At 40.2% G+C, this 17,897-nt stretch overlaps 2 protein-coding genes across 4 annotated transcripts; one reads left to right on the forward strand and one right to left on the reverse strand.

Annotated features, from left to right (window-relative positions):
- Positions 1 to 2,332: 2,332 nt before the first annotated feature.
- LOC103442001 (NADH dehydrogenase [ubiquinone] 1 beta subcomplex subunit 3-A) lies at positions 2,333 to 12,427 on the reverse strand. 2 transcript variants are annotated; one of them, XR_011583414.1, is made up of 3 exons: positions 12,058 to 12,424; positions 11,150 to 11,252; positions 2,333 to 2,450 (listed from the first exon to the last, which is right to left on the reverse strand). XR_011583414.1 is itself a non-coding variant. In XM_017334030.3 (2 exons), exon 1 carries the CDS (start codon positions 12,340 to 12,342, stop codon positions 12,079 to 12,081), a length of 264 nt encoding a protein of 87 aa, XP_017189519.3. In that variant the 5' UTR covers positions 12,343 to 12,427; the 3' UTR covers positions 11,434 to 11,967; positions 12,058 to 12,078. The 2 variants fall into 2 exon arrangements, 1 of the variants encoding a protein (XP_017189519.3); XM_017334030.3 differs by lacking the exons at positions 2,333 to 2,450; positions 11,150 to 11,252 and adding an exon at positions 11,434 to 11,967 and having other exon boundaries at positions 12,058 to 12,427.
- Positions 12,428 to 12,578: 151 nt separating this feature from the next.
- LOC103442054 (2-C-methyl-D-erythritol 4-phosphate cytidylyltransferase, chloroplastic) lies at positions 12,579 to 17,548 on the forward strand. Of its 2 annotated transcripts, none has more exons than XM_070826180.1 (12): positions 12,579 to 12,906; positions 13,049 to 13,124; positions 13,224 to 13,304; positions 13,506 to 13,561; positions 13,981 to 14,060; positions 14,187 to 14,269; positions 14,981 to 15,058; positions 15,632 to 15,700; positions 16,360 to 16,428; positions 16,505 to 16,551; positions 17,014 to 17,104; positions 17,285 to 17,548. In XM_070826180.1, the coding sequence occupies exons 3-12, from the start codon at positions 13,299 to 13,301 to the stop codon at positions 17,357 to 17,359; spliced, it is 654 nt and encodes a 217-aa protein (XP_070682281.1). In that variant the 5' UTR covers positions 12,579 to 12,906; positions 13,049 to 13,124; positions 13,224 to 13,298; the 3' UTR covers positions 17,360 to 17,548. The 2 variants fall into 2 exon arrangements, with proteins under 2 accessions (XP_070682281.1, XP_028963298.2); XM_029107465.2 differs by having other exon boundaries at positions 12,589 to 12,906; positions 13,036 to 13,124.
- The last annotated feature ends 349 nt before the right edge of the window (positions 17,549 to 17,897 follow it).

The following is a 17,897-nucleotide window of genomic DNA, read 5'->3' on the forward strand; positions in this document are numbered from 1 at the left end:
CTTTTTACGAATGATCTGTCTATTTGTAATAATTGATTGATTAAACGATCTTAGTTTTACTTAATATTTTTTTGGAAATGACCTTTATAGAGTAATTTATAATATAAATGATTTTGATGATAAACACAAAATTCTGTGAATAGATTACGAAGTATTTTGAGAATAAACTCCTCCTAACCTTAAGGAGCCAAGCACTTCTCTTTTTGTTGAATTTACTTCACTTAAATTCAAAATTTTAATTGAATATAAGAGGCATCTTATCACATATTTGATAAATGACAAATTTAATTCGCTCCCTACGCATCCTCGAGATAACATCAGCAGCGCTAGTGACCCAAAAAAATATGTGCATGGGACTTCAAATCTTATATTAAAGATTTTTATTTTTATTTTTATCAAGAAACTAGTTGGTGGTTTTGTTACAACAATCACTATTCTGGAGGTCTGGAAGAATCACAGAGGCCTTTCAACCTCTTCATGGCCACCATTGTACGATTTACCAGTGCTAAAAATCAAACCCAAAACGTGTTGTGTAAAATACAGACCTGAAATTCATCTCCAATCATTGAGACATCGCACGATGGTTTGTATTAAAGATTTTAACCTGTACACACTTCTCACTAAACAACATCTGGTTGCGTCAATTAAACAATCCGTGACCTTTCCTTTTGTATAGAATGACATTTTCTTCGCTTTTATTTTGGTTGTATGCATTTTTCACGTTAAAAATAATATGAATAAAACCAAATTAACCAATACTGAAGATGTGCATGTGTCACCTAAATTATATTACTCTTATCAAGGAAAAAAACCCTTTTGTCTATTTTAAAATCGGGTAATGCTATTTACTTTTTTTTTTACCTGTCACACACATCTCTTAATTTTTTACTGTCAAATCAAATGAATTGAAGATGATTAAAAGAAAGAAATTAACAAGAGTGTATGACAAGCAAAAAAAAAAAAAATTTTTACTGTCAAATCAAATGAATTGAAGATGATTAAAAGAAAGAAATTAACAAGAGTGAATGACAAGCAAAAAAAAAAAAAAGTGCAGATGGCAGACGTACTGTTAGAAGGGTAAAATGCTAAGTTCAAGTAAATATGTCTGTCAGTAAAGTAGATCAAAATGCGCTAAAGGTGAATTAGGTAAGTACGCTTCCCCTGATAAAAAAAAAATAAAAAAAAAAGATAAGTAAGCTTCCCACCAGATTATGAATTCAGTACGAGGTGCATAGATACAAATGAGGTCACTGTCACTCTCTGCGTGCATTGCTCCAGTACAAACGCACACATACCATTCCATACCATAACCATACCACCTGCCATCTGCTGCCAAACCAACCCAACCCAATCCAACCAGCCTTGTTTCTTACGCCGCAGCCGCAGCCGACCCTCCCATCACCGTTTATGATAAATATATGATATCAATAAAAGCCTCCACTACAAAAAGCCTCCAATAATTGACTTACTTATGGACTCAAACCAAAACTATAATGGACTAATATGTATCGCATGAGGAGGTTCAGCTCACCTGTAGAATTTGATATCAATAAAAGGTACGATTATGAGCATCCAGGAAAGTAGGGAATTTTCTATGGTGCTCGATGTTTTTTTAAAGTTAGATTCTGATTACTTTTCAACATCCAACATCTAAAGGTTGAAATACTCCGAAGCACCATAGATTTTCAGGGGATTTGACAATTTACAGTCAGAAACCTTCTCACTCACTGAATGAGTGAATGAAGAGTTTGGATTTTTGTTGTGGCAATGAAAACTATTTCCCTGCTTACAAATTTGCAAACAGACTGTAAAAGTCCCAAACCCTTTCAAGTTATGACTACGAAAAAGTGGGCAAATTCTTAATCCAGTCAATATGATCATCATGAGAAAAAGAAGAACACAGAAGATGTCTTACTAACTTGTATCCAAACATTTTGTGCATAATGCAATGACAAAAAAGGTGAAGTGCTTCTTAGTTTATGTCCCTAATGATCCTTGCTTTACGCCGTGAACAAACAGAACAGACACAAAACCTTCCCGTGTTGTTAAAAAAGGAAACGACCAGTGACACCGTTATAAACGGTAAAGGCTGGTTTTCATTAATTGAACTTAGACATGGCTACTTAGTCAAAAGGCTTGTAATTCATATCTATCTACCATCCAAGAAGGCAAGAACACTCTCAACTCATCAGTCTTCGTAAGCAATTAGACTACCAAAGGTTGCATTAGGAACCGTGGCAATGACCACACACATAACATAACCAAATTTAATCATAAGCCTAAAATGAATTTAGTTTAGAAGTAGAATATGCAATTCAAAGGAACATACGAATAGAAACTAAATATAAACTTTAAGCGATGCAACCTTCAAATGTGGACATTCTGGGAGCAGTGACAACATATTAAAACTCTGCGTGAATAAAATTTACAGCCTTCAAGTTCGTTAAGGCCCTCTGTAAACACGAAATTTTCCTAAAACGAAAGAGACAAGAACAACGTGCACAAAATAATATTTTGTATTTTTGATGATTTGTAGGGTTACAATCTCTTTTAATTTTGATCCTCTGATTCGATCTCCGTAAGGTGTGTATTTGTAGATGTGCGATTGATCCAAAGAGCCGTTGGGCTTGATCTAAGGATGAACGTTCTTCAAGGGCCGTAGGCTTGATCTTGAAGGTGGATTTGAGCGGATCTTCAAGGAGCCGTTGGGGCTTGATCCTGAGGATGAGCGTTTCTTCAAGAGCTGTTGAGGCTTGATCTTGAATAACGGTGATGAACAGATATTCAAGGGCTTTTGAGCTTGATCTTGAAGAACAGTGATGAACGGATCTTCAAGGGATTTTGGGCTTGATCTTGAAGATGGATGATTGTTGATCCAAGGGCGGGCTTGATCTTGGGATGAACAGTTGTGTGGATTTATTGGTGTTGTTGATCCAAAAGGGCCATTGGGGCTTGATCTTAGGATGAACATTTGTGTAGATTTATTGATGTTGTTGATCCAAATGGCCGTTGGGGCTTGATCTTAGGATGAACAGATGATGAACGATGAACACTTTCTTCAAGGGCCGTCGAGGCTTGATCTTGAATTGGTGGAAGTTCTTTAAGAGCCTTTAGAGCTTGATCTTGAAGGAGGATTTGACGAAGAACGAAGAGGGCTTTCTTGATCCTTCGGGATTTGCTTGAGAGCTTTAGAGTTTCAAAGCTTCAAGGATTTTGGATGTGTGGGGAGTATTCTCTTCCATTTTGGGAGTAGAGAAATGTATTTGTGAATTTGTTTTGATGATACCTTGATGTAGAAGCCTATTTATAGGCTTTGAGAATGAATCACCACCACAAAATATTTTTTTTCTTTTCCAAGCACTATTGCCTAATTTCCCACTTAATACAATTTTAAACTTGAAGTGGTAATTTTATGGCCTAATTTTCCACTTAATATCATTTTAAACTTGATATGTGCATGCTTTGTCATTGCCCAAAATGAGAAGAAAACCTTGTTTTGATCTTCAATGGATTGAAATGTGTTTGCCTTGTCATTGCCCAAAATGAGAAGAAAACCTTGTTTTGATCTTCAATGGATTGAAATGTGTTTGCCTTGTCATTGCCCAAAATGAGAAGAAAAACTTGTGTAATCCTCCAAGGGTATTTCTTCTTATTTTGTTGAGTCACACACCATGTGTATAATTTGTATGACACGTCAAAATTTTAATGCGTTGGTGAACATTTATTTCACCGCAATTTCGATGTCTACAAATGCCCCCACTTCAAGGTGCGTCGTATACATTTGCTTGTCACGTGTAGGAGATGCGTTTTGAAGTCCCTTACTGTTGATGTCGATCCAAGGGCCATCGAGACTTGATCTTGAATTGGGCTGAAGATTTCTTCAAGGGCCGTTGAGACTTGATCTTGAATTGGGTTTGAGATTTCTTCAAGAGCCGTTGAGGCTTGATCTTGAAGGTTGAAATTGGATCACAAGGAGCTTCATGTGGTAGATGATCTTTGGCTTTGGTAGTGGATGAATTGGCACATATTTGTTTTTGCGCTTGTTGACTTTCCACAGCTTATTCTTGAACTGGATTTGATTCAAGGGTGGTGGACACTTGATCTTGAATCGGACTTGTGATTTCTTCCAGGGCCGTCGAGGCTTGATTTTGAATTTGGCTGGAAGCTTCTTCAAGGGCCGTTGAGGCTTGATTCTTGAAGGTTGACTCGAACACATGGCAAGTAGGCACGAGGGGAAGGTGATGACTTGTTGCTTTGTTCAATCTTTCTAATTCACACTTAAGCAGTTTGGTCAACGGTATGATCTTCAAGATTGATGGGCTCTTCTTCCAGTTGGTGACTTGATCTTTAAGGATTTGATTCAAGGGTGGTGAATCGGCACGTGCAGCCCACAACGCCTAGTGAGTCGACCCAAGAATTTGAGGGTCAAAACGAGTCTTCCACCCATAGTGATTGCAACCCTGATGATATGAGATACTTTTGATTTTGAAGAAGTAGCGGATGAATCGGCATGTGTTTTGTTGTGCTTGTCTCCACATGCTTCAATGTATCATTTTCCCTTGCCTTATCTATTCTTCTGGCAAAATGTGGCATCTTCTCGAGTTCCTCAGTTCAGACTCCTTCTGCTGAGTTGATTGTGCAGGCTGCATTCTTCTCTGCTTGTTTCTTCAGGCAGATGTGGCAGCTTCTTGAGTTCCTCAACTCGGACTCCTTCTGCTGAGTTGACTGTGCAGACCGCATTCTTCTCTGCTTGTTCCTTCTGCACGTTGTCTCCACATGCTGCAAGGTATCATTTTCACTTGCCTTATCTGTTCTCCAGGCAGATGTGGCAGCTTCTTTGGAAGTACAGCAGCAGTGGAAGACGAGTATTCGAGAGTAATACCATGTAAGCAACCAGGCAAAGGTTCTAGGTAGTCAATTCCTTACCCAAGTTTGAGTGGAGGTTCCAACATATTGCTTTCTTTATCCTTGTTTTTGCAGGTAAGAACAAGGACAAAGGAAATGACAGGGAGAAAACATGATATGAGATACTCTTGCTTTCTACCCTGGTGATATAAGATACTTTTGCTTTAGTGTCATTTATTTGTAGAGGTACCCCAAGGAATAAGGAACACTGAGTGACTCGAGAGGTTCCGTTGGGAAGGCATTCTCGGAGATGAAGAAAGGTTCTGTATGTCTGCCTTGCTATGGAGGGTGAAGGTGGACAGTTATAGGAAGTTCTTTAATATCTGTAGAGGTACTATTCTTTCACTCGTGTCGGCAACAAATGCGTGATTGATCAGTATAGCTTCACGTGCTTTCTTCTTTATCAGAAATCATCGACAAATTGTCTGTAATTTCCGTCAAGCTGAGTGTGCATGTGACAGGTGTTGACGAGGCTGAAAAAGACTAGCGCCTCTTCGATATCTAGGATCGGCGCTTCGATAAATTGCTCGTGATTTCCGCAAAGCTGAGTTTGCGTGTGACGGGTGCTGACGCGTCTGGAAAAGCAAGATGCCTCTCTGATTTTTGAGCTTGGCTCTTCGATTTTTGAATTGGCCTCTTTGAATTCCGAGCTCACCTCTTCGATCTCTGAAATCCCGTTGAGTGCTGATTTGTATAGAGGCACGCAGTTCGTTTCAAAGCACATTTGAATTTTCACTTGTAGAAACTCCCTTCTTGCACTTCTAAGACCTTGATTTGTCCGACCTCTTCTTTCTTCAACACCTTTGAAAATGTCTAGACCCTCCGACCGTCGTTTTGACTTGAACCTTGGTGAAGAGGCAGTCCCGCCTTCTCCAGACAACATATGGCCCCCATCCTTCATGTCCCCTACTGGTCCTCTTACCGTTGGGGATTCGATGATGAAGAATGACATGACCGCTGCGGTGGTGGCCCGGAACCTTGTCACTCCCAAAGATAACAGACTACTTTCCAAACGATCTGATGAGTTGGCTGTTAAGGATTCTCTGGCTCTCAGTGTTCAGTGTGCAGGTTCTGTGTCTAATATGGCCCAACGCCTATTTGCTCGAACCCGTCAAGTTGAATCATTGGCGGCTGAAGTGATGAGTCTCAAACAGGAGATTAGATGGCTCAAGCATGAGAATAAACAGTTGCACAGGCTCGCACATAACTATGCCACAAACATGAAGAGGAAGATTGACCAGATGCAGGAATCTGATGGTTAGATTTTACTTGATCATCAGAGGTTCGTGGGTTTGTTCCAACATCATTTGTCTTCTTCTTCTGAGGCTGTACCGCATAATGAAGCTCCAAATGATCAACCTTCGGTGCCTCCTCCTCCTGGGGTTCCGCCGAGTGATGAGGTGCTAAACAGTCAACCTCCGGTGCCTCTTCTTCCTGGACCTTCACCGAGTGGTGAGGCTTCACACGAGCAACCTTCGTGAAGGCTCCCTCCTGTTTGTTTTTTTTTTTTTTATTGATGTAAAATGTACATTTCTGTAAATTTTCAAAGAAATCAATAAATGAGCCTTATTTCATTCTTTGTGTGTGTGTGTGTATATTTATTTTGTGCCAAAAGCATAAAGATTTTTTTTTTTTTTTTTTTTTTTGCAGATGGTGCCTGATGTAGTTTTAGCTCATGCAGGCAATGAGCTTTGGTGTCGCCTTTTATGCTCGTGCAGACCAGGAGCGTTGGTATCGCCTTTTATGCTCGTGCGGATCAGGAGCGTTGGTGTTGCCTTTTATGCTCGTGCAGACCAGGAGCTTTGGTTGTCACCTTTTAGGCTCGTGTGGACCATGAGTGTTGGTATCGCCTTTTATGCTCATGCGGATCATGAGCGTTGATGTCGCCTTTTATGCTCATGCGGACCAGGAGTGTTGTGCCATGCAGTTTAGGCTCGTGTAGGTGAGGAGCCTCGTGTCCTACAGTTTAGGCTCATGCGGACAAGGAGCTTTGGTTCGTGCAGTTTAGGCTCGTGCGAACAAGGAGCATTTGTGGTTCGTCAAGCGATCCGGGAAAGTTATTCCTCGCAATCTTCATTGCAAGGAGCCTTGATTGAGTAGTTGAAGAAGTCTTCTAAGAAGATGTCACGCATCGTGATGGGGATGGATGATCTTCGTGTCAAAGTTTCATTATCTCCAACACTTTCACATTGTTCTGGAGGTTGACAAGAGCTGCTTTGCCCCCTTTCCCATTGGTGAACTTGTGGAAGAGATGATTGTTGCCTGGAGAGGCGTTCCTCGCAATCTTTATACCAAGGAGCCTTGACCGAGTAGCTGAATAATTTTCTGAGGAAGAAAAGATCGTGCATGGTCGATCTTTGTGTAGAAATTTCCTTATCTTCAACACTTTCACATTGCTTTGGAGGTTGGCGAAAGCTGTTTTGCCCCCTTTCCGATTGGTGCACTTGTGGAGAAGACATATGCTTCTTGTGCAGTTTCTTCGAAGTGACATGAGTCCATCCTTCAACTTCACTCGGCTTGACTGGCATGGTTTTAGAGCATGCCCTCAGCGATTGAGGTGAAGATTTTGAGTTGACAGAGCCGGAAGTGACGTATTCTTCCGAGATTTTGTCTTCTTTGTCTTCTTGGGCCTCCTCTTCAGTGCGGTCCTCTTGGGTTTGTTGCCGTGAAGATTGGCCGATGTAGATGATAGTGCGCCTCCTTACCTTCAATGGTCCTTTTGTGTTGACCTCCAAAGCTGTTTGGCGCTTCATCCTTGAAGGAATCAAGCTTTGAACATCGTCTTTTCCTGCTAGACTGTCGAGCTTTTCTTCCTTTGGCGTTGTCTTCCCGTTTCTAGAAGGTTTCTTAGTTTCTTCAAGTCTGTCCGCAACCGACTGTTGCGGGGGAGATCTAGCTGTGCCGCTTTGTTTATTGGGTTTTGATAACCTTTCAAAGACAGATCTTTGCGGTGTTGGCGTCTTAAGCCTTTTGAAGACGGAAGTTTGTCTCGACCATTGATGCGATCAAGTGCCGAATTTCTAGGTTTTGAATGATTTAGCCTGTCGAAGACTGAAGTTCGAGGGGCGGGTTTAGGCTCCTCTTTTGGCCTTGTGGCTTGTGGTCTTGGCTTCCTCATTTTTTTGTAGGTCGCCGATGTCCACCCTTCCTTATTACCGGTAGATGCATCTTGGTTGCTTGCCCCCGGTGATGGTTGTGTAGGAAGTGCCGTGTGACTTGAACATTGACGGGAATGGTCATGCATGCTTTGGAGAGGCACATGATCGAGTGATCCAAACACGATAGTAGTAGTGTGTGCTACAACCGTGTCTTCGAGGTCAAGCTCGATGTTCCCTTGTTGTGCTAGCTTCAGGATGAGATCTTTCAGTACGAAGCATTTTTCCGTTGAATGACTGATGAAACGGTGGAATTTACAGTACCTTGGACTGTCAGTACGATTCATCTCTTCTGGCCGTCTACACTCAGGCAAACCAATCACCTTATTTTCCAACAAGTCTTCTAACATGGCAGCCACATCAGAGTCGGGGAATGGATAAGTCTTCTCTTCAAGCTCCTTCAAAGTGCGTTTACGCATCTCTTGATCACAAAAAGCTTCGGTTTGAATCACCTTGCCTCGTGTAGAGACTTTGACGGGAGCTGTGTTGACCGTCATTGCTTCCTTGGTGGATTTCCACGCAGCCTTCTCCACCTTTGTTTCAAGAACTTTGTCGTTCTTGTAGTCGATGATCGGTTCATTTTTCCTATGATGGGCGATGCTTAACTCCATGTCATGGGCGCGGGTGGCTAGCTCTTCGAAGGTCCGTGGTTTGATGCCTTGAAGGATGTATTGCAAACCCTATTGCATGCATTGGACGCACATCTCGATTGAAGAGGTCTCCAAGAGCCTGTCTTTATAGTCAAGGCTTAGAGTGCGCCATCTGTTGATGTAGTCAATGACCGGCTCATCTTTCCATTGCTTCGTACTTGTGAGCTCCAGCATGTTTACAGTGCGGCGGGTGCTATAGAAGCAGTTAAGGAATTCTCTTTCCAATTGCTCCCAGTTGTTAATGGACTCATGCTCTAGGTCCGTGTACCACTCAAAGGCGTTTCCTTTCAGCGAGCGCACAAACTGCTTGGCGAGGTAGTCTCCCTCTGTCCCCGCGTTGTTGCAAGTTTCGACGAAATGTGCAACATGCTGCTTTGGGTTTCCTTTTCCATCAAACGGCATGAACTTTGGTGGTTGATATCCCCTCGACATCTTCAGGGCATCAATCTTCTTTGAATAAGGCTTTGAGTATAACCCGGAGGTGTTTGAGCTCCATTCGTACTGTGCCTTGACGATGCTGGCGATCATCTCTTGCAACTGCTGGATAGAAAGAGATCCCATGAGTGTCGTTGCTTGGTCTGGCTCCGGCTTCATATCGATTTTCTCCACCTGAGGCTCATCTTCTTCGCTAGCTTCTCTCTTTAGTGGATCATCCTCTGGGTCGGGGTTCTCGCCGTCCTGTGGCTCCAGTCAGCTGACGAGTGCAGCGATTTGCAATTCTTTTTCTTCAACAATCCGTGTTAGCCTTACGATCGCTTCATTCATTTGAGCTAGCTATTCTTCAATGGAGGTAACGCCGATGGTCATGACTTGTGCAACCATCATACGCGACTCTTCAGGCATCCAGGGTGCTGATGAAGGACCCCGTTGGCCGCTTTGGGATGTCATCTGATATGCCTCAACGACATGCTTCGATGCCCCCAGCGAGGTTAGGTTGATGACGGGCTTGCATCTTTGATGCTCCACTTGCTCCCTCAGCAGCATCAACTTTGAAGCGGCATGTTGATGAGCGGTTGTGGCGCTAATGGATTGTCTGTCTGTGGTAGAAGAGCTCAGGATCCTTCCCTTGGTGAGAACGACTTGTCCTTTGCTTGATGCCATTGATTTTAGAAGTGTGCTTAAATTTCTTGCACGGAGAAAGAGATGAGAGGTAGAGATTGTCCCACTGGGCGTGCCAAATTTGTAAACACGAAATTTTCCTGAAACGAAAGAGACAAGAACAACGTGCACAAAATAATATTTTGTATTTTTGATGATTTGTAGGGTTATGATCTCTTTTAATTTTGATCCTCTGATTCGATCTCTGTAAGGTGTGTATTTATAGATGTGCGATTGATCCAAAGGGTCGTTGGGCTTGATTTAAGGATGAACGTTCTTCAAGGGTCGTGGGCTTGATCTTGAAGGTGGATTTGAGCGGATCTTCAAGGAGCCGTTGGGGCTTGATCCTGAGGATGAGCGTTTCTTCAAGAGCTGTTGAGGCTTGATCTTGAATAACGGTGATGAACAGATATTCAAGGGCTTTTGAGCTTGATCTTGAAGAACAGTGATGAACGGATCTTCAAGGGATTTTGGGCTTGATCTCGAAGATTGATGATTGTTGATCCAAGGGCGGGCTTGATCTTGGGATGAACAGTTGTGTGGATTTATTGATGTTGTTGATCCAAAAAGGCCATTGGCGCTTGATCTTAGGATGAACAGTTGTGTAGATTTATTGATGTTGTTGATCCAAATGGCCGTTGGAGCTTGATCTTAGGATGAACAGATGATGAACGATGAACACTTTCTTTAAGGGTCGTCGAGGCTTGATCTTGAATTGGTGGAAGTTCTTTAAGGGCATTTGGGGCTTGATCTTGATGGAGGATTTGACGAAGAACGAAGAGGGCTTTCTTGATCCTTCGGGATTTGCTTGAGAGCTTTAGAGTTTCAAAGCTTCAAGGATTTTGGATGTGTGGGGAGTATTCTCTTCTATTTTGAGAGTAGAGAAATGTATTTGTGAATTTGTTTGATGATACCTTGATGTAGAAGCCTATTTATAGGCTTTGAGAATGAATCACCACCACAAAATATTTTTTTTCTTTTCCAAGCACCATTGCCTAATTTCCCACTTAATACAATTTTAAACTTGAAGTGGTAATTTTATGGCCTAATTTTCCACTTAATATCATTTTAAACTTGATATGTGCATACTTTGTCATTGCCCAAAATGAGAAGAAAACCTTGTTTTGATCTTCAATGGATTGAAATGTGCTTGCCTTGTCATTGCCCAAAATGAGAAGAAAAACTTGTGTAATCCTCCAAGGGTATTTCTTCTTATTTTGTTGAGTCACACACCATGTGTATAATTTGTATGACACGTGGCATATGACATGTATGCCCTGACACGTCAAAATTTTAATGCGTTGGTGAACATTTATTTCACCGCAATTTCGATGTCTACATCCTCGTGAACTGAAAACATTTTATTCAAACATCAAGCAGAGAGAGGGCAGAGAAATATAAGAAACTCCACAATTTTTTCCTCCTGCTAAGCACGACCATCCATCTGCAAGATCAGCTAACTATCAACTAAAGAACATAAAAGGACTATACATATTTTTGGAATGCAGGAGAGAAAACAGATACATTGCATCTCAACTTTAGCCTGTGACCACTAGCCATATCAGGTCTCAGTTAAAATACCTATACACCATTTTCAGCTTTACGTATAAAGAGCTAGTCCAGACTTATTTCAGTCAAAGAATATGAACTTTCCATATTAAGATTCGACTCTTGAAAACCACAAGTCTCAAGGTTCACAACCATAAAAACTGACAAACCAATGCGGAGAAATCCAAATTAAATTGCAACTAAAAGGAAGCTAAACAAATCGCCCGAGAGATGACAACAACCTTACAGCTGCCCGTTGTTTAGTAGTTTGTTTCATTTCATTTCATGTATGTGTATGCATACACTACATAATCATATGTCTGTACTTGTTCCCATTTCCTTGTTCAATTGAAACTCCCACATTACATATATGACCACTTAAAGACTACATCCAGAAAAACAAACAGGAAAAGATTGACATCAATGACTTGAACAAGATATGTAGGGCAAGAATGAAAATCCAATTGGACCAGGATCCCGCAAATACCTACCTTGTATTCATAATATAAGGACCAATTTGATGAACAAAACAACAATCAAGATGTAGAATTTAATTTTTAGGGTTTATAAATTAGAAATGATTGCCAACAGACAAACATTTTCAGCTGTAACTGCAAACAAACAAAAACCCTAATTGATTAATTGATGTTTGTGCAGAAAATAAATTGAGAAAAGAAAAAGGTTGGATCTTGGAGACTGACCTGACCGCCAGAATTCTTTGTTCAGTGAGTAGCGGAGGTTGAAGAGACAGAATGAGAGTGGGCGTGATGAGAGGAGGAGGAGGAGGAGGAGGAGGAGGGGGAGGGAGCGATGAGGCGGTCGTAGACCTGCTCGCCGACGAGGTAGACGCCGAATGCAACGAGAGCGATGCCGAGGCCGGGAGTGGCGTGGCGGAGCTGATTGGAAAGCATGGGGTGCTTCCTCCACTCGTCCCTCCTCCTGAAGAACTCCCCTGTCGTCCCCAGCGCCTTGTTACTCCCACCCATTTCTTTCTCGATTGATTACTCTTTCTTGTTTCTTCTTCTGTTCTAGGCTCTCGGCTATTGGTTGAATGAGAATTTCCCTCTTGATTTTCTCGTCGTTTTTGTCATAGAGGACAAAGGGTGGGTAGGGGGTGGGCTTAAAATAGTGAAATACTGGGCCTTGGTACACACCCATTAGTGATTATCAGTCTACCAACCCACCTGCCATATATAAATACACAATAATTCTGTTTCTGGCAAAGGAAAAAAGGAAATATTATGCAAGAAGCGATGAGTGGTGTTTTGTCTCCAGGTTCAGGGAATGTACAGACAGAATCCTCCTCATCTGTTTTGTTGAATAAAATAGAGAGTGGGGCTGCAGAGACAGAGGGGCACAAGGAAGGAAGGAAGGAAAGGTGAGGTCAGAGGTCTCTGTGGGTTGAGACATGGACGTCCTCAGTCTCAGTGTGTCTTCCTCAGCAGCTTTTTCAAATGATAACCTCAGAATCCCACCACTTTCAAAGTCTGCAGCAGGAGGAGGAGGCCTTAGACTTAGACTTGCAGCAGCAGCAGGCATTGGAAATGCAGGCAAAGCTCTTGTCTTTTTCATCTTATTAATAAGTTATTCAATTCAAGTTCAAACATTTCTTTTGTATGCTTAATTGCTTGATAATTAATTAATTAGCTATATGCTTGCGTGCTTCTTTTGTCTCTCAGGCAAACAATTCAGTTTCAGGCACAAGGCTAAGGCACCACCTACTCGAATTGCAACATTCACTTGTTTCTCTGCGAGAGTCAATGCAGATGTATAATCATCGTATTTCCCTTCTTTTTTTGTTCAATTATCATTTACAATTATCAGCACTTGTGTAAATGATTTTTTTTTTTTTTTTTTGATGATGCAGAAACCAGAGTCTAGACTAATAGTGAAAGAGAAGAGCGTGTCGGTGATTCTTTTGGCTGGAGGGCAGGGCAAAAGGATGGGGGTTAGTCTTCTTGGATACCATTTTCTCACATCTGTTACATTCCCCATTTTTCATCATCAACCATTCTCCTTCTTCATCTGCATTTGCCTGCATAGTGCATATGAATGGAATAGAATCCCCATCACCTTCATCTATGGATTTTGTCGTGCATTCCCATTCCACCAGTCGATCATGTTTTTTTCCTTGTGTTTGTGCAACTAGGCCAGCATGCCAAAGCAATATCTTCCCCTTTTAGGCCAGCCAATTGCATTATACAGGTAATTGACTGACACTTTCTCAGCCAACCCACTTGGGGAAATTTTCTAATTTTTGTACACGACCTACCAAACCAACTACAATGCGTTACTAATCTGAATTAGCTGAATGTTTATCTGGTTGATTATAATGATGAACATGTACTTTCATGTTGTACCTTTAGAAGGATTTTAAAATGAATGAAGCTTTGTGCTTTAGACTTTGGATGCCAGTTTCAACTTTCTAGACACAGTTACTTTGTTGTGACGGAAACCTGACCTGTTTGTGTCTATACTTCTAGTTGCAATAATTCTTTTCAGACTCCCTCGTGTAGGTTTTTTATTCACGTCTCAGGGAAATATTAATTGACTTTCTACTCTCTTATTTTTCCGGGGGATACAAATCGTATGCTCATCTGATTGTTATTTCTGACTCCATGCAGCTTCTACACTTTCTCCCAAATTATTGAAGTAAAGGAGATAATTGTAGTTTGTGATCCCTCCTATAAGGATGTTTTTGAAGGTTAATCCTCGCTCTCTTGCCCCCCTTGTAAATACATTACCTCTTGGCTTGGATGTGTTTTATACACTGGGTGTAGTGATGCACGAGACATTTGAACTAATTTAGTTGGTCATGTATTGTTCTCAGACGCCAAACCTAAGATCCAGAAGGAACTTAAATTCACACTACCAGGGAAGGAAAGACAAGATTCTGTTTACAGTGGACTCCAGGTACACAGAGATTCTTTCTTTTCCTTTGTAAATCAAGAATAAAAAAAAAAAAAAGTCTCCTTAATCATAAAGAAGTCTCTTTTATTTTGTAAAGCTCTTGGCTCTGCTTTATCTTAAACCTGCTTTATCCCAATGTCTGTTGCATCAGCTTACTTGATATATGAAACTGAGAAGGCTGTCTATTGTTCTTTCCGGGACCATGCTTCTATTGTGAAACTTTGGTTCAATCCTTGAAGTTTGTTGAAGGTTTTCTTCTCATGAGGATTGCAACAATATCCACTTTAATCCCTAAGCCTCAGTGTTAGAAATGTGAGATTAATATGGGTAGCCCCAAGCCTGAATTTAACTTTTTCAGGCTTTGAAATTCTTCTTCAAGACGAACCAAAAAAATTCTTGTATGTAACAAAACTCTCCGGAGTGATAGTGCCATTGGACCAAATCTCTGGAGTGATAGTGCCATTGGACCTATTCTCAATTTTTTAGTTTGAAGTTTGTTCGTCGTTTTTGTGAACAGATATTTGTACTCGTCTTGCACATTGTAGCCGACCGGTAACGAGATAAAAGTCAATGATTTCTTCTTATTGATATTTGAAATCTCATTGATATCTACAGATGATTTGGTTTTTATTTGTTATTCTTAAATGTGATATATAACGATTATTGGGAAGCATAAACTAATCTGCTTATCATAGTATACAACTTTGTGGACAGGCAATTGATTTGACATCTGAGCTTGTTTGTATTCATGATTCTGCTAGACCTCTGGTATCATCAGGAGATGTAGAGAAGGTTTGAGATGCAGATTTCTTTCCCTGCCCACATCTAGTGCATCGGCTTTTATTGTCTCTTACAATATGTACTTAATAGAACACCTCTCATCGTCATTAGGTAGTGTACTATGTTCTTATACGTTCCTTTTGGATTATGGTTTAGGCAGGTATACTATAGACCAGTGCTACCAATTGAGTTCAATATGGAAAAGAACGCATATGAAATATGTCGCACTTGGGAATCCAGAAATGTGTTTCACCAAGAGTATATCGTTTGGTCTAGAGCAGTGCTACTTATTGAAATACATCAGTGTCTGAAACTAAATAGTTCGTCATGGTTGGCTGTTTCCTTACACATTCTGAGTGTTGGTGTCAATATGTCCAGTCATAGTTGGTCTCTCTCTCAAAAATAAATAAAGAAGAACAAAAGAAATGGAAATTTTTTATGTGGGTTCTAGTTGCTAGATTTAGGCATTTATATATAGGGTAAAACATTTAAATTATGCACGGTTGTTTATCTGTTTGTATTCTTAAGTTGGACGCTTCCGGTAGCTATTTAAGAATGATCAGAGTTGGAACTGTATGCTTTTAGGTTCTCAAAGATGGTTGCTTAAATGGTGCAGCTGTACTTGGTGTTCCAGTAAAAGCTACAATCAAAGAGGTACTACCTTCAGTTTAGTAATATTTATGCTAAAGCTGTGTCCGTTTAGTATCTCCTTGGTTTCTTTTCATTGAAACTCATTCAATAGGTATCTTGAAGCTCCTAGTTTTCACACTTTCCTGTAGTTTAGTTGCATCAAAGGATATTATGCTTTGTTTTTCTCAGTAGTTCAATTCCACACTTGACACATGACATAGAACTTACAGAAGATTCTTTCAAATAGGGGTAGTTTTCTGTTCCCATCTTCTCTCACAATGTTACGATGTTCCACTCTTCGGTGGTGGATCACCATTACTTGACTTTGAAATTGTCTTCCTTGACTCTAGGATGGCCATTACTTCATGACCATAGAAATAATATTGTCCAAAATTCAGAAAGCGCACATTAGAAGTGTATGGAATTGCAATCTTAATTCGGGGTAGCAGAACCTTTTGTTTTATTGTTGCTTTCCAGTCTAACCACACGTTGCTAGACCAACTAGCAATTCGCCCTGTCAATGCTCCAGTGTCCAAATAACAAGACTTCCGTCCATGAAACTACTTTTGTCAAAGGATTTTTTTTTGTTTTTTTTTTTGTACTTTTGTCTATGGATTAGTTTGATCCAAAACTTGATAAGCTTATCCGTGTGCTTTATTTTTCTTTTCCATTTTTATATGCAGGCAAACAGTGAATCTTATGTAGTCAAAACCCTTGACAGGAGAACACTTTGGGAAATGCAGACACCCCAGGTTTGCTGCTTAACTTATATCTCTTAGTTGATCAGTTAAAGACATTTTAACTTTGAATGCCGATCAATTCCTGCAGGTCATCAAAACTCAGTTGCTTAAAGAGGGTTTTGAGCTTGTCAATAGGTACTAACTAATTCATGCTGCACAATTTAGTTGTATAATGATTGTTAAAAAATGCATAACTACTGTACGAGTCCATGTTGATGAATGTCGAGGCACTGAGTAGACCAAAGCGTTTCCTTGAGAGGCTGATTCTTGTTATGTATTTTTGTTGAGAGAATCAATCCCACATCAGGAGAAAGAAGGGACCTGCATATTCTTATAAATGATTGAGCCTCAACTTTCATCAATATTGCGAATTGGTTTTATGGTGAAACCTCAACTTTCATCAATTTTCAATTTTCAACTTTCTTCAATTTTCCAGTGAATGGGAAACGTACGAGTGAAACATAATATTTTGTTGGTCATCTATAGGTTTCTCTATCGTTTACTTTTTTCATGTGGGCTCGTAATTGTAATTATATCTGTTGTTTGATCTTAAATATTATTGGTATACAAATTCTGAACATATTGTACTTTCCACAGGGAAGGCCTTGAAGTGACGGACGACGTGTCTATTGTGGAGCACCTTCAGCATCCGGTGTACATCACCGAAGGATCTTATACCAACATTAAGGTAGTGAAACATCCTAACTGAAGCTTGATTCTTTACTGTAAACCAATATTAAGCAGTCCAGTGCCAGTCTCTGACGTAAACGTTTCTCAGTGTATTTGGAAATTCAATCTCTATAACGTAACACATAATATCAAAGGATGTGATTCATTAAATTACAAACAATGTGGTGGTGTTTTGCAGGTGACAACGCCGGATGATTTATTACTCGCGGAAAGAATGTTAAGTATGAGCTCGGGAAAGTCTTCTTCTGAATAGCCGTCTCTCTGTATGCTGATTTTGTGCCAGTGCTTGTATTTTCGTTCTTCTTTCCTTTGTGTAGACGAAACTAAAGCCGAAAAATCATTTAAATCCAAATTTTTTTATTAAAGGGGATGTGATTTTGTGCAAGTGCTTGTAGTTTTGTGGTTGTTCTAATAGAAATTATCATATTTATATGAGTTCAAATTAATTGTGTAGAAATTGTGAGAAGATGCTGTGATTAATGGAGACTAAGGAGCTTGTCATGTTTCACCTGAACATGCTTTTGAGTGTGTGATTCCTGATTAGAAGCTGAATATCATTCGTAATTAAACCAAAACTGAACTTGAAAATAACTGTGTGGTAAGGGACCTCTGCATCAGAGATTGAATCTCTTTTTGTTTGAGATTAATTTAGAGTAAATTATTACTAATATAAAATAAAAATAAAAGTCCTAACCAAACAAAATAAAAATAACTAAATAGTTTTCGGTTACAAAAAATAAAATATTTGACAATTATTTTATCCACCATCAATTATTATTTTGGTCATTTCA

Source organism: Malus domestica, chromosome 08, assembly GCF_042453785.1.
Source record: "Malus domestica chromosome 08, GDT2T_hap1".
NCBI classification, from domain to species: Eukaryota; Viridiplantae; Streptophyta; class Magnoliopsida; order Rosales; family Rosaceae; genus Malus; species Malus domestica.